This window comes from Gnatocerus cornutus, chromosome 3, assembly GCF_029298725.1.
Source record: "Gnatocerus cornutus isolate USDA-ARS CGAHR chromosome 3, icGnaCorn1.1, whole genome shotgun sequence".
In the NCBI taxonomy this organism is placed as follows: domain Eukaryota; kingdom Metazoa; phylum Arthropoda; class Insecta; order Coleoptera; family Tenebrionidae; genus Gnatocerus; species Gnatocerus cornutus.
The window spans coordinates 11,107,635-11,131,427 of NC_142235.1; the positions used below are offsets into that span (position 1 = coordinate 11,107,635).

A 23,793-nucleotide genomic window follows, 5' to 3' on the forward strand; every position below is an offset into this window, starting at 1 on the left:
CTTTAAACTTAATTTTCTCATAATTTAATAATTTATTTTTGTTGGTTTCTCTAAAACGTGACAAGTTTATTGCACGCGTCTGAAAATCAATAAATTTAAATTGCAACAAGCGACGTTCTCATAACTGGAATGTTAACCCCTTGTACGCAACTAAAGCATTTTTACGCAATTTCGAGTAGTTCTGATATAAACCTGCGTGACCCATTATGGTAATCTGCAACCAAGCAGTTCATTACGATCCACGGCGGTGTAAATACCCCAAAATGATCTTCCAATTACTACGAGTTTACATAAATGTGGGAAAATTTTTGGCGATAACACCATCATCGTGTGAGAGTGAAAAAAGCACAAAATGTCGTCGTTTTCATCAGTTTTTTATGGTAATTTTTATAATAATCGGTGTTGTGGTGTCGATGTTCTACAGAAATTTCTACATGGAGTTTAACATGGCGAAAATCACAGTCTGCATCCTCACTGATTTCACTTTATGTGTTTTTACTTGTCGAGTAATCATAGATGCTGGAAAAGTGCAAAAGTGGTCGGAATTGATTGACGGCTTGAAGCAGACCGCGATTGTGTTACCAGTCGACAGAGAAGACTACAAGAACCATCAAAAAACGATATTTTTTAACTTTTTCTTACCACAAATTTTATTTTGGGCTTCTCAAATTTACACAATATGGTACTGGGTATCGGTGTTGGGACTTCTGCACGTAAAGCAGTACAGTGTCGAAACGTTAGAAATTTTCATTCAATTCTTCTATACGTTTTACGTTTACACGATCTTGGAGATGATCTGTGAGAGGTACGAAGGCCTCAAGCAGCAGTTTCGTGAAAGAACAATGAAAACGGATCAAATCTGCTTCGTTGTTTGCTCGCTCAAAGAAGTGGTCAATTTTTTTAACGACAACTTTGGGTGGTCTTTAGTTTTATTGATAGCTTTCACCACCCTTCAGTTTTTAAATTACCTCGAATATAATCTTCAAAGTGAGTACTATGGGAAAGACAATTTAATGCAGACTATCATCACGCAGATTTTGGCTATTTTTATTACTTTTGTAAGTTGTGACTTCGATGTTATTACAATTTCTAAAATTTTGTTTGAAGGTACCAACAGTTCGAGCCATTTTAAAGTGTGACCACGTTTATGAAGAGTACCAGAAGTTTGTTTTTCTAGTGTCCAAATCTTCATCAAGAGCGCTAGGTCTTCACGATCGTGAAGATTTAATCAATCTCAGCAACATGTTGTCAATGAATGTTCCGGAGTTTAGTGCTGCGAGGTTTTTTCTCATTAGGCGTTCGACGATTTTAAATATCTTTAGTACAGTGGCTACATTTTTTATTGTGTTGGTGACGTTTGAGCCTTCCGATAAGCTTAAGACTGTTGAAGAACATGTAAACAGTTATCTACAAAAAAATATGAATAAAACTGAATAAAAATATTGGACGTTTTTTGAATCCCACTAGTAAAAATTCGAGAATCAATTTCATTACTTGAATGCAAATTTCGATCTTTTAATAAACTAATTCATAGTAGAATGCGTGCTCACGTTCGTAATAAATTTTAAAAGTTTAAACAAACAAATAATTAAACAGGATGTTGGTTTTATGCTCACGCAATGTCAATGATTAATGAGAAAATTAGTGTGTTTTTAAGTAGGAAATATACGGCTCATAAAAAAAAGAACAAAAGTAGATGAAAACTAATCGGAAAAGATAAGAAGCAAATAAACGACTTTATTAAAATAACTAGACTTGTCACAGGCAGTCTATGTTTTGATAACTTTCGTTATTTTTACAAAACTCTTTCACACATTCGTAGATAAATTTGAGTTGTTTCTAAAAAAAAAAATTATTTGTGGGAAAAATAATTGTAGCTCACCTCAGTATGGACAAACTTTTTCCCGCTTCTTCGTGCAACTCTTACTGCAGTGCACACATCAATTTCCAACTCTGATTTGTACTGACCAAGGACGTACGACAGTGCCACAAATAAACCAGAAGCGGTGCAGCCATCGCTGCACAAAATCAAGGTTGGCTTCGGCGGATGTAGTTTGTTCACAGCGACCACGAGCTCAACAAAATTTTCAATGGATCTAGGTAAAGACTTTCTCGGTTTCCATTCGTCAAATTCGAGCACATAGACATTTTTTTCATAGATAATCTGCAATTTTAGATTCCTGTCGGTGGGTTAAAAGCAGCAGGTTTTACCTCCTTGGAGATGGCGTCGTAGATTAGCAGCGAGAACTTCTTGACTGTGCAAAAGTTCGCTTGACTCGTCTTCAGTAGTTTGAGTTGGATGACCTCTTTATCACCTTGAAATAAATCAGTTTGGAACGGAATTTTTTTATTTAGAAAGACGACGTATTCGATGGACTCGTCAGCTACAGTAACCCAAAACCGAGCAAAGTCTTCAGTTGTAGGATCTTGTGATACCAAAAATTTACCTCCATCTCCATAACGTAGAACTAAACTTTCTAATTACAAGACAAAGTTGCTTAATTAACTTACCTGAAACCACCGATAATGGATTTTCTTTTTCAGTGGTCAGTTTTTGGAGGATGATATCGTGGTTACACAAAATCTCCAAATATTCAAGTTGTTCTTTCATATCGTTTTTCTCATTAAATGGATTTGATTGGTCCATAATATATTCTTTGACAGTAAAATGAGCCAACGCGTAGTGCTCCTAAAACCGAACTAAACAACAATTTTTACCTTCATATCAAGCTCACCAAGTCTTTAACCATAAAAAGTCTCTGCTGCTTTAACGTCTGAGTCAAGTTATAAAAATCCACTTTTCCTTTATCTTTGATCATCTGAAGGGCTAAATCACACAGAATTAAAACCCCAGTTCTGCCAACACCGTACCTAAAAAAAACATTGTCTTTACGGTAAAAAATTGATAATCCTCACCCTGAATGAACGAGAATCGGGCTAAAAATTTCAGTTTCTCGCAAGAACTTAATGATGGACAAAAAATAGTTGGGATAAAGTTTTTCATGTCCTTTTATTTGGAAGTGGATGATTACTTTCGTCGTGTCGTTATAAGAAATTTCAAGTTTCCTCCGAATATAACAATCGTAAATTGATTGACTGATTGATCGTATGATCATTTTGCCACACTCAAAAATTGCGTTTTCTTTTGGTGGCCAATACTCAGCGCACATTCTCTAAAAATGACAAGTAGAGACTTTGGAAGAAGAGAGTGTAGCTTTTACCTCTTTGTTCTCGAAAGTGTTTGAGGCCATAACAATAACCTCGACGTTTTCTTGCCAGATCATCCGCCAAAAGTTTTTCAGAGTGCTAAATTTTGGTCCCTGCGCCGCTATGTACGCCTTGGTGCGGTTGTACCCCTATAAAGAATTTTGAAAAAAATATGGAAAAATCGTGGAATACTCACATCGATGTAGTTGGCATTGATGTAGTTTCCTGTTCCAACTCCCGGCAACTTTTTTAGAACTACTCTGTTACAATCATCTACAAAAAACTCATTATACTGTACAACACAGGTTTTGTCCTCTGCATAATACGTATAGTATAAACGAAATCTATTGTGTGATTCATTAAATTTCCACTCGCAGTTGGCTTTGGGAAAAAAATTCATGTCGTAACTAACACCATTACAGTAGTTTCGACTTAATATTTGCGAGATTTGCTAGTTATCGAACAAGAAGTCAACGCACGTCCAAAATACACGGTCTACCTAGAATGGAAATTTAATGAATCACACGATATTAGCTAAATAAATAAATAGAGGCTGAGTATCACCCTCCAATTAAAAAAAAGCGAAAAATGTTTTTCCTTCTAAAATGAAAATGTCTACAATTTCTAGTTTTTTATCTAAAATTTTGTATTTAAGCACAGTTGATTTATCAAGTTAAAAGTAATGAAATCGGCAATTTGCACTGTTATGGAAGTAAATATGTTAAAATTAGATAAAAATGAAAAATTTTAGTTTGTTCAAATTAAAAATTTTTAATTCTAAACAAAGTGGTGGAAATGTTTGGTCTGTTTTTTTATATTTATATTTTTTTAACATATATTTTTTAAAAATTTAACTTTTTATTCTGAAATTTTTCAATTTAGCACAATAATAACGGCAAAATCAGATTTTACTGTTTTGAAATTTAAATTATCAAAATTAAAGTAATTTATAAAAAATTGTAGAAAGTTTTCATTTGTTTCAAAGTGAAAATTCCTTAATATTCTGCTTTTTATTTAACAAATTTATAATTTAGCACGGTTGATATCTAAGTCAAAAGCAAAAAAATAGAAATAATATTATTTCAGAATTCACACTATTAAAATTAATATAATTATAAAAAATTTTGATTCATTACAAATTAGAAATTCCAAAAAAAATCTGTTTTTCGTTTAAACATTTGAAATTTCATACAATTGATAAAATCAAGTAAAATGTAGTCAAATCCACCAATTCACTGTTTTGGAATAAAACTCTTAAAATTGCAAATTTTTGAAAAATTTTGATTTGAATTTAAAATTTTGTGGTAAAAATGTTTGGCCCATCTTCAAATTCAAAATGTTAGAAACTTCTGTTTTCTATTCTGAAATTTTAAAAATCTGCAAATTTTACTGTTTAGGAATTAAAACTATCATAATTGAAGTAATTAATACAAAATTGTAGAAAATTTTGGTTCGTTTAATAGTAAGAATTCCAAAAAAAAGTTTTTTATTTTAAACATTTGTAATTTAGTACAGTTGATAATCAAGTCAAAATCGGCAAATTGCACTGTTTTGGAATTCAAACTCAAAATTACAGATATTTGGAAAAATTTGGTTTGTTTTAAAGTAGAAATTTTGAATTCTAATCAAAGTGGTGAAAATGTTTGGTATGTTTTTTTATATTTATATTATGTATATTTAAATATATTTATCATACATTTTTTTAAAATTCTAGAATTTAGCACAATTAATAATAACGATAAAAACCAGATTTCACTGTTTTGAGATTTAAATTATTAAATTTAAAGTAATTCGTAACAAATTTAGAAAGTTTTAATTTGTTTCAAAGTGAAAATCCCTAATTATTCTGTTTTTTATTTCACAAATTTGTAATTTAGCACGGTTGATAATTAAGTCAAAATCTGCAAATTGCACAGTTTTGGAATTAAAACACAAAATTACAAATATTTGGAAAATTTTGGTTCGCTTTAAAATAGAAATTTTGAATTCTAAACAAAATGGTGGAAATTTCTGGTCTGTTTTTTATATTTATATATGTATATTTATATATATTTATCATATATTTTTTAAAAAATGTACTTTTTATTCTGAAATTTTGGAATTTAGCACAATTGATAATTACGACAAAAGCAGATTTTACTGTTTTGAGATTTAAATTATCAAAATTAAAGTAATTCATAACAAATTTAGAAAGTTTTGATTTGTTTCAAAGTGAAAATCCTTAAATATTCTGTTTTTTATTTCACAAATTTATAATTTAGCACCGTTGATAACTAAGTCGAAAGCAGAAAAATGGAAATAACATTATTTTAGAATTCACACTATTAAAATTAAAATAAGTATAAAAAAATTTGGCTCATTACAAAGTAAAAATTCCATTTTGATTTGTTTCAAATTAGCAATTTGAATTTAAAATTTTGTGGTGAAAATGTTTAGCCCATCTTCAAATTCAAAATAATAGAAACTTGTGTTTTCATTTTAAAATTTTGCAAATCTGCAAATTTTATACTGCTTTGAGATTAAAATAATTAATACAAAATTGTTGAAAATTTTAGTTCATTTCATAGTAAAAAAATGTTTTTTAGTTTAAAAATGTGTAATTTAGCACAGTTGATAATATTATAATTAAGTCAAAATCTACAAACTGCACTGTTTTGGAATAAAAACTCAAAATTACAGATATTTGGAAACTTTTGGTTCGTTTTAAAGTAGACATTTTGAATTCTACATAAAGTGGTGGAAATTTTTGGTTCCTCTTCATTAAGACTTTTGTATTATGTTCTAAAATTCTGAAAGTTAGCAGAGTTGATAAACAAGTCGAAAGTAATAAAATTCAAAATTTTTACTTATTTAAAATTGAAATTTCCTAAATTACCGAATTGAATAAGAAGTGGTGGAAATTTAGGTTCTTTTGGATCAATTTTGTAACTACATTAGTCTGTATTCAATATAGCTTATAAAAATTGTCATTTCAAAAACAAAAAAAAGAAAGTGATCCTTCAAATTAAACAACTTATTTGATTTCAGCCCAAGGATAGATAAAAAAGTAAATTTTGTTTTGTTATCATGCAAATAATTCATACATGGCAAATACTCCTCTCGTCTTCTGTTCTTATTGATATTCAAGGCCTGCAGAGCAACAGTTAGAGGCTGCGTTTTTCGTACCTCAAAAGTCTAAAAATTTGCGTTTTATAAAATAAAATGTAGTGGAAAAACTCACATCAAATTCTCGTTTAATTCTATAAGAAAACTCATCAGTTAAGAACTGGTCAAACTGTGCCACTTCGATGGCCTTAAACATGTCCAACTCGCACAACAGAAATGTCGACTCATAGTGAGTTTCATCTGTCGTTGCACTTCTTCTATTTCTGCGTTTTTTTAGGTACGGATACAATTTGTACCCCACAAAAATAAGTAGTAAAAAAAAACATACAATTAAGACGCACGTGAAATACAAAATATTAGAAGTACTTCTTGTAACATCGGGTTGCAAAAGTTCTGAAAAATTCTGACAGTTCAGGTTGCTTCTTCTGGATAATTACCTGTTTTAAAGTGCAACGAGGGGCTGTCTTTGTAACTTCGATCAGTCAATGCTCGCACTATCAACAAATAGTTTTTATTAATTTCCAAAGGTGGAGAATCGATAATGAAAGATACACTTGAAGCATTTTCGAAGGGGTTCCAGAAAACTGGAGTTAGTTGCGTCGAATTCTCGGGGGGCAAAGGCCAAGTTTCTTTGCTTCCATTCCAAAATCCATAGTCTGTCATTCTTTCTACATCTCCAGTTAACAAAAAAAGACCATAAGCGACAATTTTACCATCACCATCACTAAATTTCAGCTTTGAAAATGTAAAATTAGCCCTCGTACCATTTGTTGTTGGTGGAGTGAAATTTTCAGTCAAAACTGGAACTAGACAAACGATCAGTATTTTTTTCACATTCATCAACACGTACCACCAGAATTCGATTCAAAAAGCGGTAATGAAACCGATGGAGAAGTAAAATAATTCGTCACAGCTGCAACACTGATGGAATATCTTCGCAGAGGTCGAAGCGGAACATCCGTTGAAGTTTGATTGGTATCGATACAACCCCTAACTGAAGAACCATTCCTTTCCCCACAGTAACACACCCTAAACCGTTTCAACGCGACTTTGTAAATAAATTCATGTACGATTGTCGCAACTTCTGGGAACGTCTCGTTGTGGCAACACTTCAGTGGATCTAATTTTACGATGATTTGGTACAAATCGTTTTGATTTGTAATTTCGAACGGCGCTGGAAACCTGAGAAAATAAACGTTGCCGTTTTTCAATATTTCAAATCCATAATCTGACGGTAAAGTTAAATTGATACCATCGACATGTGGCAGGATGATCAGATTTGTGTCGTTTATTTTAAATTTTGCTTTTATGTTGGTTTGACCAAGAGATAAGTCAACGAGATCAAATGGTCCTGAGGCTAAAAATGGGAATTTAGAGACGGTAATGGTAATTTTGGCTGTTAAATACATAAGGATTTAACCGTAAATTTCATTTTTTGGGTATTCGCATGGAATGGTAACTCTATGGAAGCCTCGTTTGAAATGGTACCTTGGTTGCTCCAAGGCTTGTGGTTCGGTGTTATGCATGGTAAAATCTTTTTATATACCTCCCCCGTGGCGTCGAATAAAATCTTTCTTTTTTGTAAATCGAACAATTCTCTAAAAACTAGAAAAATTCAACCACTTGCATGATTCCAAAAACTTTACCTTACTATTCATTTGAGTAAAGACAGTCATGTTCGCTTCTTTCCCGATACGAAAACCATTTATTGGAGCTACATAAACAGTATAATTTGTACAGCCGTCCAAATTTCTCATAACAAACACAAAACGATCCGTTTTGTAAAGCTTTTTTTGGAAACCGACCACAAAGCGATTAGTCTGGCAATTGGTTGAAGTATTCCAATAAAACGTTAAGGTAAAGTTTGTAAACTCGACGTGGGTGAACTCAACTCGTGCAGCTACAACGTCTTAAGTTAAAGGTTTGTCAAGTTTGAGCATCATACATCGCAAAAAAATTTCAAACATTTGCCATAATTTGAATTTGAATGAATTTGCTAATTCTGTGCTAATCTGTGCTGCAATTTTTAAATTTTGCGCTCTTTTCGTTTTCGAGTTATTCAAGAAACACAAATGATGCTCAAACTTGACGCCTAGCATCATAATTCACAAAAATTAATCAAACTGGTCTTATGATTTTATACTAATTTTGTGCTAATTTGTGCAGCAACTTTTAAATTCTGTGCTCTTTTCGTTTTTAAGTTATCCCAAAAAAGGTACAAAATAGTAGGCAACCCAAAATACAGATTTTAACGAATTTTCTTTCGAGAAGCGTCAAGTATTTGTGTTTGAATAAAGCAATATTCTCTAAAGACATTATTCTAACGCGCCTGGCCAACTATTCCTGGAACACTCATTTTACGACGTGATTCAGAGAAAAATAAATGATAGAACAGTTCTTACTCAGCAAATTTTTAAATTGTGAAGAATATAAAGGGCGTTAATTAAATTATGTATGTACATTTAGTGTGTCCGGTAATCAAAACAAAAATTTTTTAATTCTAAATATGAATATCAAAAAGCTCCAATCATTTGACGATCGTTCAAAGAAAATTCGTTAAAATCTGTATTTTGGGTTGCCTACTATTTTCTTACATTTTTAAATAACTCAAAAACGAAAAGAGCACAGAATTTGGAAATTAGCACAGAATTAGCACAAAATTTTCGCATATTACTTAAGCTGATTTGAGAGATGCATGATGCTCAAACTTGACGCTTCTTTAAAGAAACTTTGTTGAAATCTGTATTTTGGGTTACCTATTATTTTTGTACATTTTTTAAAATAACTCAAAAAAGATAAGAGCACAGAACTTGAAAATTGCACCATTAGCTAGCACAGAATTAACACAAAGTTATAGCATATCAATTAATCTGTTTTGCGATGCATGATGCTCAAACTTGACGATTGTTCAAATTTGTTTATCAGAATAACTTAAAAACAAAAAGAGCACAGAATTTAAAAATTGCACTATCAATCAGCACAGAATTAGCACAAAGTTATGACATATTATTTAAACTGCTTCGTGAAGCATTATACTTAAACTTGACGCTTCTTGAAAGAAAATTAGTTGAAATCTGTATTTTGGGTTGCCTACTATTTTTTGTACGTTTTTTGAAATAACTCTAAAATGAAAAGAGCACAGAATTTAAAACTTTCAGCACAAAGTAGCACACAATTATAAGACCAATTTAATCACTTTTTGTGACTCATGATGCTAGGCGTCAAATTTGAGCATCATTTTTGTTTCTTGAATAACTCGAAAACGAAAAGAGCACAGAATTTAAAAATTGCAGCACAAATTGGCACAGAATTAGCACAAAATTATGGCATAGGCTTGAATTTTTTTTGCGATGTATGATGCTCAAACTTGACGGACATTTAAGTTAACAGAAATTATTGGTTTTCACCTACCAGTGTGGCAACTATTTCCACATGCATCTTCAGAGTTTGCAAAAATGCCACAGTTGCATATTTTATTTCCTTCTGCGTTTGAATCTTTAGAAAAAATTTCCTTGTTAACCGCTTTGGAAGATCTCAGATCAAAACCCCAATATCCATCGTATCTCCCATTTGTTGTTTTCCTCCGTAGTGTTATATTGGTTTCACCCTGTATAAATAAAGTGGCAGGCTTCCACAACTGCAGGTAACCACTTTTCTTGCTAGTGAGATTGTACTTTTGGGCGTTTTCTGGTAATTCTACTTCGAGATAACAGTGTGAGCACGTGTACACATATAAAAGTGATGATTTTGATGGAAGTCTAATAGTTGTTGGTTCTTTAGAAATGTGATTAGATGTCCTCAATAAATCTAAAATCAAAGTTTAGTTTAAGATAAACAAGAATGAATTCACACAATCATAAATCCTCCAGTTAGTCTCGTATTTTGCTGTCACCACAATGTGGGAAAGCGAGAAGACTGGTAAAGTTGTAAGAAACATGTCGTCTTCAAACAAACACATTACATTATCTCTTATCAAAATTGTGTAAAAAATGCAATTGCCTCTGTCACTCTTCTCACGTGAATATTGACTATAGATTTGGTTCTTTAAGCTGACAACAGAAAAGACGATGTCGTACGATGGATATAGAGAGAAAGACATTGAAGACTTGGGATGAAGAATTATAGACTTATTGCGAATTATTTCGAAATCTACAAATTCGCATTTAATTTACAGTTTTTACTAGCGGAAATTACATCACCTAAGTACCGATCATCTCTCACAGGTCCTTGAAAGGTTTCTGAAGCATTTTGAAGTTTCCAGTCGTCTAAAAAAAAATTTCAGTGAGGTTTACAGATTATAGCAATACGAAAAACCTGTGATCAGGGGGCCGTTGTATTTTGTTGCTTGACAAAGAAAAGTCTTTGAAAACAGTGCTAACACAAGGAAGAAACGCATGATTTAAGTTTCCAAAAGAAACAAACTGATCAATTACAAAATTTGTTTTTATCAAGGACGTTCTTATTTTATTAAAGATAAGTCAGATAAGCTATCTAGCAATAATTTATGTGAATCTGTTAACAGACATTGGAAAATTTGCTATTATGATTTTTAGTCATGCGATTGTAAATAAAATAGCATTTTTAATTTATGCAAAAGTATTTTGATCTAAATCTAAATCTGGAAATAAATCATTAAGACGGAAATAGACTTGCGAGAAACTTGCGTGAGATTTTGCTTACGTGTTTACACTGTTTGCAAGAAATACTGTGAGTTTCTCGCGCGAGAATCAGGTGAGTTTTGGCTTTTGCAATTTCTCACAGACCTCTAATTTAAAAAAAAATAAGAGAACTCGCGCGAGATTAAAAATGCTTGTATACACTAGATAGAGAATTTCTCTTGAGAACTTCCGCGTGTTTCTGAGGGTCAAACACTAGGAACAGTACTGTCCGACAGAAACTCACGCGAGATTTCTCGCAAATTTATTTCCGCCTTTAAATGACTGACTATTAGATGTATAAACCAAAGCTTAAGTCAACTTAAATTTTTTAGATTATTTTGACGTGGACCCTAGAAAGTCAGAACATAAGCCATAATTGTAAATAATAAATTTAGTTAGTTCTTATGACCTCCTTAAAATTATCTTACAAATGCACTGATAAGATAAGCTCTATATTCGATGAAAATCGAAGCAAAATAATTGTATAAGTGAAACATGTAAGCACTTAATATTTATTAAATATATGTCATACACTACAACTTTAAAATTTTATACTTTTAGGTGAAGAGAATGATTTCCTTGCGCCTCTTCTTCCTCTCACTGTCAACTCTTGTGGCCCACAGCACCGCCCAAGGAGTCATAACTTTCAAAAACGAAACTCATATCATATGCGTGTCGGATAACACAACTCTTCCAATTTTCATCGAACCACTGAAAGAACCAACGGACAAAATAAGCAGCACTTTAATCGAACTCGGCGCATCTTGGAACGACTGGAGTTTGATAAACTCATCGGAAACTTTTCATGTCCCGATTATAGACAAACGATGGCAAGGTAATAACAGTTTTGCAAAACAAATAAATACATCTCTTTTTTTAAGATTTTGGCATTAAAAATGCCACTGAAATAAGTATGCCGTTTAAAAATTCGTTTTCTATTTGGGTGTATGAACCGGCGGAGTTTTATGTCGGTGCTGAGTATGAGAATTATCAACCATATTATACATTAGTTGAATCCAAGAACAGATGGACCCTGTTAAATATCTATACAAGAAACGGGACCACAAGATTTTTTAAGAATTGCAAGGAATTTTTAAAAGTCCCTATAATTCCTTCGAAGATCAAAATTAATATGACGGAGACAAATTATTGGAAAGTTGAAAATTGTAAGACAGTAATCTAAAATTGACAATAATCTATTTTTCATGATTTTTAGATAAAATCCGAGTAGCCTATAACGTATCACAAGTACGAACTTCCATATCTGTTCCATTCACCGAAAGAAGTTGTTTAGTACTATATGTATATCTTTGCGAATTTTGTCTCTTAGACATTTACATTGAGGATGTAAAGAATCTAACTTTAAGTGGAAAAAACACAATGCAAGATGACTTGCTTAGACCACAAGAAATTGAACTATCGCCAATAGTAAACATATCATTGTCAAGATACACAATGAATGGTAGTACCGAAGGATATTGGGCAATCGATATCAGACACTGCCCTGCCACCAAATTAAATTACGGTAAAATTTAGTACTTTCCTTTTACATTTTCTCATTGATTTATTATAGAGACGTATAAAAGAACACCCGCTAATGCATCAGATCGAAAGGACTTTAAATGCAAAATTTTGGAAGAGACGAAATTGGAAACTAATGACACAAAAAATTACTCCTATAATATTTTTCATTGTAAGCAACATGGGACGTTTGGTAGAAATTGCAATGTAAACTGCAGCATACTTTTTGGAATGAAGGAACAATACTGCGAAAGCTACAAAATTAGTTTTGACGGTACTGAGTGGTACAGTGCTTTGACATTTTATGAAAAAGTATCTAAAAGCGGTGAGTTTTCTTCTAGAATTGTCTAAATTATCTTTTTTTTATTACGGTTTTTCCTGTTATTTTTATTGTAGAGATGCCTCTGTATGGAATTTTTATAATTATAATCATGGCGATCGTAATCATAGCGATACTGTATGTTTATCTAACCCAAAAAAAAGGTTAGTTTCAATAATTTTCTAATAAATGTTAAAGAATTAACTAAGTAATTTGTCACTGCAGCGGAAAAATTAAACTCCGAAGAAAAACCCTTATTGCTAATTAAAACAATGGAAGAAGGACTGGACGACGATCAGTTGGACGCAGAAGCTCAAAATCAGATTCAATCGAGACAAGTAAGTTTTGTAATGAAGACATCAGATGTTTCAAAATTAGAACGGCTTTTTGATTCTGAATGAAAAGTCAGTTTTGCACCATCAAATCAAATGTTCTTGGGAAATTATAATTTTACATCAATTATTCTGCTGTAGAAATGACTTCTTCTGCAATTGCATACAATTCATTTTCAGCACCCCGAGCAAAAAGAGCCCTTGGATAGAAAACAACTTAAGCAATTTCTATGCGGTTTTTACGCCCTAAAATTGAGCACCGACGACGACGTCGACAATTTTGAAATGACTTCAAGCAGTAATGATTACGAAAGTTTCGATGATATCAAAATTGAAGTTGTCTTTAAAAATGGAAGAAAACGCACATTTATGTTCATGATCCAATGCAAGGAAAACATACCAGTTTCAAAGAAGCATTTTGACGCTATTCATAAAGCCGAAGACGTTGTTTTCATCCTTTATACCCACAACAAAGCTAATCTAGAAAATTCAAAGTTAAAGAAAGACACTGTTATTGAGGAGTACACGGGGCTCGAGCACAGAGATCTTTTATTTAACACGTCCAAAATAGAAAATTCGGTCTTTGAAGTGAAATCAAAAAAGTCGAGAAAGACGCTGTTTTATCTTTTTACCCAGCAGTACGACGTAAACGGTGTTGAAACCAATTTAAAAAAAATGTTGGAAAATGTTTTAAAGTGCGACGTTTTTACTACACTTGCCTATTTTTTAAATAGATGCTGGACTCAGCAATATGTTTTGACTAAAAGTAAGTTCATTGCAGAGCTAACAGAGCTGGCTCTTCCACAGTTTATTCAACCCTATTCGAATGAAAAATCCAATGATAAAACAGAATGTCTGAAGCAAAGTCTTATGAAGTTTGAAATGACAATTGTACAAAGCACAGATAACGATTTTATCAAGGAGATATGGAACCGTGATGAAAAACCTTTGATTATCAAGATTGATGACGACACCAAATCAACAATTCAATCAATATTACTCTTGTTGAAACGGAATCTTGGAGAACAAAAAATTATTTTATTGGGAACAGCGAAGAAAGAAGATTTTAAAGACTGGGATGTATTTGAGAGCTTATCCGATTTGAAAAATAAATCCGAAGAAATCTACTCTTACGTTGCAAAGAACTTTTACGTTTCGTTTCAAGGAAGATCAAAAATGACTTTGCAAGAACTGATTAATATCAATAATGATCTTCTTGACCATGTGAAATCAAAGCACCTTTTTGAAATGTCTCAAAAGTGTTATATAATCGGGGAAAAACAAAAAGAACTTCCTGAACAACACATCCCAAGAACTGTCTTCTTTTCGGAAAGTGCTAAAACCGCTCAAGAAAACACGATCTTTGAGAACCGAGAAAACAATTTGAATGTTTTTTGTGCTCCTCCTGGCATGGGAAAGTCGAGAATGATGCACGTTTTAAGCAACATTTGTCCTTCTGACTCCTGGGCCTTTGCTGTCAGTCTAATAAATTACAATCGGTTTCTTGCAAAACAATCCCATAGTACCCCCCAAATGGAAGAAATCTTCAAGAAGTTTTTATTCTTGGATACTGAAGACTCACTGACAAAGCAAATCAAAGAAGTTCTAATTCGACAGAAAAAGATTGAAGTTTTCCTAGACGGGTTGGATGAAGTTGATAGTGAACACCAAAACCTGATGATCTATTTAGCTCAGTACATGACAAGGAAGGGTCTACATGTCTGGATGTCCTCGCGAGAGAATCTTCGGGAAAAATTGGTACAAACCTTGAAAACAGAAACGATTGAAATAAACGAGCTGAGCGAAGAAGAACAGGCGAACTACATACGAAAAAAACTGAAAAAACAGTACGACGAGTACAGAATAGAAACCATCATTAGTGCTATCTTCAAAAGTGTGCATATAAGCAACAGTCAACAGCTCCTGGGGATTCCCCTTCAGTTGCACATAATAACCGAAATCTTGCTCCACAATAAGAAAGCTTCTGAAGAAGTAGAAAACCAAAACATGTTTGTTCTAACACGAATGTACAAGCTCTTTTTTGAAGGAAAACAAGAAATCAAACATCAAAAACTTCGCATTGAAACAAACGTCACGGAACAGCTTGGAATAAGCTTTGATGTTCAGTTAGAGCAATACGAAATTCCAGCATTGTTGTCTTGTTTAGACCCTGACGATGTCAAAGCGTTGAAAATTGACATCACTAAAAACAACAATTTTCTGAACGATATCAGAGAAAAAGGAGACAAAAATGGGATAATCAAACAGGTGACCGAAGACAGAGCTGCAATATTCGAACACCAAACTTTTGCCGAGTATTTTGCCTGTGTTTGGTTTAAAAAGAATAAGAGGAAAGTACGTCTTTTAGGTCGTAATTTCTTCGGTCGCCAGTACGAGAATTTGCGACGAATCTTCGACATCATGATGGCTGAAAAGAGTCCTCTGCATCTTGCTGTAATTTACCAGGACTTTGAGCAAATTAAGAAATACTTAGACACGGCAGAGCTTCTTCAAAGAGACGCAGGTGGAAGAACACTTCTTCACTTACTCTACACGTACAGCACCTCTGTTAGCTTCTTTGGTGGAAGCTATGATAAATTCAAATTTTTACGACGCGAATCTGATGGGAAAATAATCCAAATAATTGATTTGTTAATAACAAAACTAAAAGATAAAGTGGGTGAAAAAGACGGATTATTTGATTTTAATTGTTTGGAGTACTTGCTTTACAGAGGCAAGGTGAATCCTATAATGAAATTTATCGATTTGTGGACACTCGACGATATTTTAGACACTCTAACTTTACATGGGATGAAGCATTCCATATTTGTAGCCGCTTTAACGTCTTTGGGGTGCGTCGAGCTTGTGAAGAAAGTAATAAAAAAGAATCCTAAACTAACTTACAGTAAGTTGGGCGCAATCTACAAACACGAGCACTGGGATGAAGAAAGTGGTGAATATAAGAAAGACACTTATTTATTGCTGTTGGCTATAAAAGGATGTTCAAATGACGACTATGCGATACCAAGACCAGAAAATATCAGGGTAGTCCAGCTTCTTCTACGTGAGATTAAAAATGAGCAACAAAATGAGCACAGAAACGATTTTTTCTGCAAACCTTTAGACTTCGCTTGTTATAATGGATGCTCAGACATGCTGGAAATCCTGATAAAAAATGGGGCCAAATGCAGTGGTGGTAACACAATCTTGCACCAAGCAGCAAGGTGGAAAAAACTCAATGAACCTGTACTTGAAATAGTCAGAAATTGCCAGATTAATATGAATGCCACTAATTACAAAGGGCAAACAGCCTTGCATTTTGTGTTAAAAAACCGTCTAGACGACATGGCAAAACGCTTATTGGAGAACAACGTGGATGCTACAATTGAGGATAAAATGAATAATACCGCCCTCCATTACCTTACGCAAAGTCAAGAGTGGAGCATTGAAATCGCCGAGATGTTAATATCAAAAGAAGTTGATATAAATTCCCGAAACAATAAGGGAGAAACTTCTGTGCATTACACATGTCGAAGTGGTTCTTTCGAGAATTTGCAATATTTGCACCGACTTAAAGCTGACTTTAAAGCTTGTGATAACTCCGGAAACACTTCGTTGCATTTTGCGGCAAAAAGAAACACCCGTAGCGAACAAGTTTTGAGTTTTTTACTCGAACAGGATCTGGACCTTAACGCCTGCAATGATTTGGGTCAAACTCCACTAATGGTTGCGTGTCAAAAGGGATGTTTTGAAAACGTGAAGATTTTGTGCGAAAGAAATGCAGTTTTGACAGTCAAGGATAAGAATGGAAAATCTGTTATAAGCAACGTACAGGAGCGGAGGGAATCATATGATAAAAAGCACATGCTAGACTACTTCAAGGAGAGAGACTTTAAATAATTAAAGGTAGGCAAGTGATTTTGACAATAAGTTGGTAATAAATTTTTTCAGGAATATGAAGAACCTTTTTAAATAATTTACGTTTATTTAGGCCAAATATTTACATACAGTGTCCGGAAAGTGGCGCACCACCTTGAGAGGGGGTAATTGGGTGATTCCCGAGAGTACCAAAAAATGTTAAAAAAAATACAGACTTTCTGTTTTGGCAGGAGTACCAAAAGAAAATTTGAAAAATGGTAATATTGGTGAACTGTTCCCTCAATAATTTTAATTTCGAGTATTTAAAGCCATAACAATGTTGCTGTTGTTGAAACTATGGTTTCATGTAAACGCTGCCACACTGATCAAGATTGTTACCAGTTCTCAAGCATTTCTTACAAAATTTTTCCGATTTTTTTTTTGCACCATGCCTTTGCGCAAAATGTCCTTTAGGTAACAAATTTATTTAAACCTAAAATTATTGCAAAGAAATAGTAAATGTTATCATTAAACTTTTCCTCTTCAATCCATTATATCTCGAAAAATTGAAGACATGGATTTTTTTAACATTTTCCGGTGATCTATAGCATTGTCCGATGATACAGATGGTGCGCGACTTTCCAGACACTCTGTATTAAAAATATATACAGGGTGTCCCGAAAGTGACGCACCACCGTGAAACTGTATCATCGGACAATGCCATAGATCACCGGAAAAATGTTAAAAAAAATCCATGTCTTCAATTTTTCGAGATACGATGGGTTGAAGAGGCAAAGTTTGATGCGAAAATTAACGATTTCTGTGCAATAATTTTACGTTCAAATAAATTTGTTACCCAAAGAACATTTTGCGCAAAGGCATGGTGCAAAAAAAATCGGAAAAATCTTGTAAGAAATGCCTAAAAACTGTTAAGAAAATTTTTGAATTAACAATCTCGATCAGTGTGGCATCGTTCACGTGAAACCATAGTTACAATACTCGTTCATGAGCCGACCTGACTAACGCCAACAATACAACAGCAACGTTACTATGGCTTTGACTACTGGAAATTTAAATTATAGGGGGGTACACTTCTGCAATGTTGCCATTTTTCTAATTTTCTTTTACTCCTCCTGCGAAAACAGAGAGTCTGGAATTTTTTTTAACATTTTTTTGGTACTCTGGAGAACCACCCAATTACCCCCTTTTAAGGTGGTGCGTCACTTTTGGGACACCCTGTATACAAAATTTGTGTTAGAATAAAAATGACGGCTGCGCCAGGTTATTCAATTGTTCTTAATTTGTTTTTATAATTTTGTTGGATTACGTAAAATAAATAAAAAACAGATTTTTGCTTTTGATATTTCATTGCCACCAATTGAAAAGCCAGCGAAAAACGTGAAGACATCAATGTGCGATTGGATTAGGTCTGTACCAAGCTCTAATAGACGACTTTTTCCTATTCTCCACCTTATTCTTGGGTGTAAAAAAAAATTAAAATTTTAATTTTAAAACTTGTAATTTTTGTAATTTTTATGCAATTGATATGAAACTTGAAAATATTCCTACTCTTGAGTTGGTTTTTAATTATACCAAAGAGAAAATTTATATCGAGAGATCAAATAAAAACTCATTCGCGGTTGGCTTTGAAATTTCAAGGCATGTCTGTGATTGAAGAAACAGTCTTGTGTTTTTGTCAAGCAATTTGACGTTGTCAAACTGAAAATTTTTGTGAAAATTTTAATGAACGATTTTGGCAACGCTGTCATGTTTGATTAAATTCCAAAAGTTTTTTTTTATAAAAAACTAACCACTTCACATGTTTTTGCATTCCATTATTTGCATTTCAAGAAAGTTTTCATCTTATAACCTCAAAATTGACAGCTGTCAAAGTGGCAATTTAAGGACATGCTATGGAATTCCAAAGGTGACTGAGGGTGAGTTTTATTGGATCTCTCAATACATAAAAAACGACAACTTTCAGATAAATGCAAATATTTTAAAAATTTTGTTTCTAAGGCCTGTAATACCGTAACGATTGGCTGACGTGAACATCCGGTTGACGTGAACACCATAATTTTAGTGCACAACCTCTGTAACATAAATAACTTCACCTCGATAAAGTAAACATCAAAGATTATGTCAAAGATACGTGTGCGGTTTATTATGTTATTCACAGAAAACATATGAGTGCATGTGCGTATCAAACATGGCTCCCCCTAAAGCAAAATTTTTAAGTTTATGTTTAAATGAAAGTACTATGTTGCTAAGTCTACAGTTTATAAAATTAAACTAAAGTTCTCAAAAATGTTGTTTATGCATTCGGTGGTCCTGGAAAATAAAACACTTAAAAAGTTTAGTAAACCTAAAGTGCGTTCTTTTTTAAAACCAACACCGCACTCTCCCACCACTTTACAACTGGCAACGTCGTCGATGATAATCTTCTGGTTATAAAATTAAGCAATCCTCATTTATTTTGAACACCATACTTTAAGGTCATAATTTGTAAAAATTGTGGAGCTCTACGGCAAATTTAAGAAAATTTATGTATTGCATTAAACATAAACTAGTACTTTAACACCCAAAGAGCCATTCGTGATTCAATTCAATACATAAATCCTCTCAAATTTGCCGTAGAGCTCCACAATATTAACAAATTATGACCTTAAAATGTGGTATTCAAAATAAATGAGGTATAGGTTAGTTTTGTAATTGCCAATTTAATTCCACATCACGGCCATTCAGACTGTGCCGAGTCTTTTTACTATTAATGTAAGACAATAAACATGTGGTATTTGTAATAATGGTGATGACGTAACTGGGAGTCATTAATTAAGAACCCTTGGATTGGCTCAGTAACTTGTGCGCACTCCTGGTTGGGGTAAATGACGCCAGAATGTGTGGCTTGAGGCAGTGAAGAATGGTCCGTAGGAAGAGAAGGTGGAACGGAAGTGTTGTGTACGAGTGCCGGGCCTGGATGGTTTATTTCCAAAAGGCCAGGATGACTGACTTACAGGTAGCGTGCTGGATGGTTCATTTCCAGTACACGGGTGGGTACGGTAATGGCTGACTTTCCCGTACTCGAAGAGAGAGAAAGATGCTGAGATGCTACCAGTACGTGGATGCAGACTCCCCAGGGTCCGAGTAAGGGCATGGGTGTCCTGCCGTTGCAGAAAATGGGGTCAGTGTCGGTAATCCGAGCCGCTATCCAGCGATGGGGCAGGGGGCGAAGTTCGCCCGGTAAGTCATTGCATTATAAATAATTAAGGCCGATAAGGCAGGTGGTAATATGTTTTGTTGTGACTTTCCAATTCCGTGACTCCCCAGTTGTGCTAAGCCCGGACCTGACTAGATAAGGATGTTCCGAAAGAGGTGAGTTAAGTAGCATTGTGTTGGTAGTTAAAAGTACCCTTTCAAGGAAAGAAAATGGGTGCGACCCTGTAATGAGGGTTGGTTTCATAAAATCAGCGCTTCACCGTAAAAAATCAAATTACAAGTGAATGCAAAAATTTTTAAATGTTTGATTCTAAGGTGTGTCATTTTCGAAATTTTGTTGCTACAGATGTGAAATTTAAAGATATTGCTACTCTTACCTTGTTTTACAATTAAGCCAAAAAATACCATTATTCAGGGTGTACCCGAATAAAGTGCAAAGATTTTAACCTCAATATCAGACACCTCTGTAGATTATGATTCTGCAAAAAAAAAAAAATCGAAATTCGAATGGGGTAAAACCCACTTGGATTACCCGTTATTCGACGCTTATGGTACTGAATTCGATAACTGTTTCCCAAAGACTACAAAAACTGTTCGAACAACAGTTATTAACAATACAAGCAATGTAAAGGAGTTTTTACTGGCGTCAGAAGGGTATAACTGGCGAGCCGCCAGGCGAGCCAGTTACTTTCTGTAGCCAGTAAAAACCAGTTACATTGCGTGTATTGTTGAATATTTTATTTGTTCCTCACTTATAAATAATAATTTAAAATGTATCTACTCACGAAATTTCAATAATGAAATAAAATCGAATGAGCATTAGATGCGTTGCATAGTAAATAATCGTCACTTGTTTTGTTGTTTATTTATGTCACTAATTTTTCGTCCGTTCGGTGTTCGGTGCATTTAGTGTTTTTGATAAAAATGGATGGCCTGAGGAAATTCTGCGCGAGGTAGCAAGTGCAGTGACAAATTTACTGCCAAAAAAATCCTTGTCAAGATACGAGAACGAATACAAAGAATCCAAAAAGTGGCAGAAAAAGAAGGAAGTGACCTCCATTATCGAAGAGTTGTACTGGCTTACCTCAACAATTTGAGCGACATGTTCAAGCCTAATTTTTTGTGGTCAAAATGGTCGATGTTGAAGAGTTGTTTAGATCTTAAAGAAAACATTGATGTTCGCAGGTTAATTTTTGAAAAACTTAAATTGTCAATGTATTAACTTTTCATTTTTAGATTTTATAAAGTGCTCGCATTTTTAAAGAGGCGAAATGAACTGCATGTCCCAAGAAGACTAAAACTCTGGCAAAAGAGCAAGTAGAAAAGTTCATACTTGAAGCTCCTGACGATAAGTGGTTGCTTGCCAAAGTAATTACCATTTTTGGTATTTTTGGTTGTTGTCGGTGTGAAGAGCTTTTATCCCTCGAATTAAATGATGTAGAAGATTTGGTAAAATATATTGTCGTTAGTCTACATGAAACAAAAAATTTAACAAGCAGAAGATTTACGATAACGGATGATGGGTGCAGTTTTAAACCGTGTGTTTTTTGTCGGAAATATGCAGATTTAACATACCGGGATGGAAAGTGTGTCGCCCTAAATGCCGGACAACACACTGTTGGCGGAGTCCCTAAAAAAATTGCGGAATATTTAGGAGCCTGCACTGTATACCGGTCACTCGTTTAGAAGAACTGGAGCAACGATGGTTGTTGACGCGGGTGGTGATATTTTAACTTTGAAACGTGCAGGGGGATGGAAATCAACAACTATTGCAGAGGGCTAGGTCGATGACTCCATTAATAAGAAGATCAAATTGTCAAAAACGCTGTTTCCACTTTCAGAATCCCAGCCATCTGCTTGCACCGAGGGTACAAGTTCAAGCACAGGAAAACTAACATCTGCACTGCCTGGCATCTTCAATATTAGTGGAAATACCAACTGTACTATGATATTTAATGTACACGATAGTAATAAGACAGAATTTTCTAATGTTAATAATAATAGTTAAAGTGTTCAAAAATTTGGCTGCCACTTCAATAATTTTGACGTTCGAAGTTATATGAGAGAAGGCATGAAATTATACTGCCTTGCGTTTTAAAACTTTACTGCCTTGCTACTTATGAGACATTTTCAAGGTCATACAGTGACTTGATAAACTGATGTTTACAAGTGAGGAAAAAATAAAAACGTTTACGCTTGCTCTTATCAATCATGGGTAGGTACTTGTTTAACTTTCACTTAATTACTGGTTTGAAAAAAACATTTTCAAAGGTGGCTATTGCGAAAAATTAATTTGTTTGAAATAAATTAGGCTCTCAAAAGGGTTTGCAAAGTGACTTCCCGATTTGTTTTGTGGATCAAACTGAAATTTTAGTTAGAGATCTAATTATGAAAAAGTTACCTGAAGCTAATAAGAAAAAAGATCAAATGCCGTCCATTGAACAATTCCATTTAGTTTCATCCGTAAAGAAAACACTTTTTGAAACTTTAGCTTCAACTTTTGAAGAAACCACTGGCAAAGAATAAACAAAATCTAACTCAAAATAATTGACATTTGAGCAATTTGGCACTCTAAAATCCACATTTCTTTACCATGATCATTGTTCTTCACCTGACGGGAACTCCGATAACGACATTTTTTGCCACTTGTTTATTAGCGTTTTTATTCCCAACTTGTCGATGGCCTGGACTGATCTTGACATTGGGTCCAAATGCAGTGGCGCCCTGCCTTTTCTGCATAAAACTTTAATTATTTTTTCTCGGAAACGATGACGTTTCGGAACGCGAAATTTTGCCTTCATGTCAAACTGCCTGGTCTGATATTGGGGTTAAAGTCTTTGCACTTTATTCGGGTACACCCTGTATACAAAACGACCAACACAAGGTAAAACTTTGCATTCTTAACAGAATACAAACATTTTCAAAATTTTAATTTTAAAGCTTGTCATTTTTGTACTTTCTTTCATGCAATAGATCTTATTTTATAGAAAGAGCAAAATTATTTTTAGAAGCATGCAAATATTTTCAAAATTTAAATGTCAAGACCTATTTTTTTTGTAAGTCCAACTATTTCCAATCACATAATCTGTTCATAAATTCTTAAAAAGTCGGCAGTCCAGAGGGTAACCCAATTGGAAGAACCGAAACTATTTTCGCATAACAATGCAAAAATAGCATTTTATTGTTTCGTACGGATTATTTAATGCGAACAAGGTCGCACAAAGTTTGTTCGTAATAAGAACTCGATAATCGCACCCCTCAGACCTGACCTGAACTGACATAACCTCTACCTTTTATCCTTTGACCTATTGATTGCAAAAATTCTGAATAAATAAACAGGTAACGATTATTGCAATCGATTTTATTTTAATAGTTTATTAAATTACAGTTGACTCTCGATAATTCACATTCCAAGGAAAGCAGGCACCAAGTCAAATTACCGAGTAGATTTTGCGAAAGTTATGAATTTTTTTTTCAAGGAAATATGGACTAAGGAAACAATTGAATTCAAGTATAAATATAGATATCACAGTTATGACAAAATTCAACAAAAATGTCTCTCGTCGATTCTTATCTT

At 33.7% G+C, this 23,793-nt stretch overlaps 3 protein-coding genes, 1 long non-coding RNA gene and 1 pseudogene across 4 annotated transcripts; 4 read left to right on the top strand and 1 right to left on the bottom strand.

The window, feature by feature from the left end:
- The first annotated feature begins 263 nt into the window (after window positions 1-263).
- LOC148176862 (uncharacterized) lies at window positions 264-1,700 on the top strand. The gene is made up of 4 exons (XM_088033209.1): window positions 264-1,058; window positions 1,108-1,402; window positions 1,468-1,554; window positions 1,597-1,700. The coding sequence occupies exons 1-4, from the start codon at window positions 264-266 to the stop codon at window positions 1,698-1,700; spliced, it is 1,281 nt and encodes a 426-aa protein (XP_087889335.1).
- On the bottom strand, window positions 1,674-10,759 carry LOC148176863 (uncharacterized). The gene is made up of 18 exons (XM_088032380.1): window positions 10,627-10,759; window positions 10,512-10,577; window positions 10,165-10,461; window positions 9,724-10,119; window positions 7,964-8,212; window positions 7,720-7,917; window positions 7,163-7,669; window positions 6,750-7,118; window positions 6,428-6,705; window positions 6,291-6,381; window positions 3,404-3,480; window positions 3,222-3,356; window positions 2,917-3,173; window positions 2,736-2,871; window positions 2,512-2,689; window positions 2,212-2,468; window positions 1,883-2,164; window positions 1,674-1,839 (listed from the first exon to the last, which is right to left on the bottom strand). The coding sequence occupies exons 1-18, from the start codon at window positions 10,706-10,708 to the stop codon at window positions 1,759-1,761; spliced, it is 3,936 nt and encodes a 1,311-aa protein (XP_087888506.1). The 5' UTR covers window positions 10,709-10,759; the 3' UTR covers window positions 1,674-1,758.
- A 660-nt stretch (window positions 10,760-11,419) lies between these two features.
- Window positions 11,420-18,355, top strand: LOC148176864 (uncharacterized). The gene is made up of 9 exons (XM_088032967.1): window positions 11,420-11,467; window positions 11,532-11,805; window positions 11,852-12,136; window positions 12,187-12,495; window positions 12,544-12,816; window positions 12,888-12,974; window positions 13,036-13,148; window positions 13,323-17,048; window positions 17,094-18,355. The coding sequence occupies exons 2-8, from the start codon at window positions 11,541-11,543 to the stop codon at window positions 17,040-17,042; spliced, it is 5,052 nt and encodes a 1,683-aa protein (XP_087889093.1). The 5' UTR covers window positions 11,420-11,467; window positions 11,532-11,540; the 3' UTR covers window positions 17,043-17,048; window positions 17,094-18,355.
- A 1,884-nt stretch (window positions 18,356-20,239) lies between these two features.
- On the top strand, window positions 20,240-21,313 carry LOC148176865 (uncharacterized). The gene is made up of 2 exons (XR_015769854.1): window positions 20,240-20,372; window positions 21,127-21,313. It is a non-coding gene; the product is annotated as an uncharacterized LOC148176865 (long non-coding RNA).
- A 41-nt stretch (window positions 21,314-21,354) lies between these two features.
- Window positions 21,355-22,238, top strand: LOC148176866 (uncharacterized; annotated as a pseudogene).
- Window positions 22,239-23,793: the final 1,555 nt, after the last annotated feature.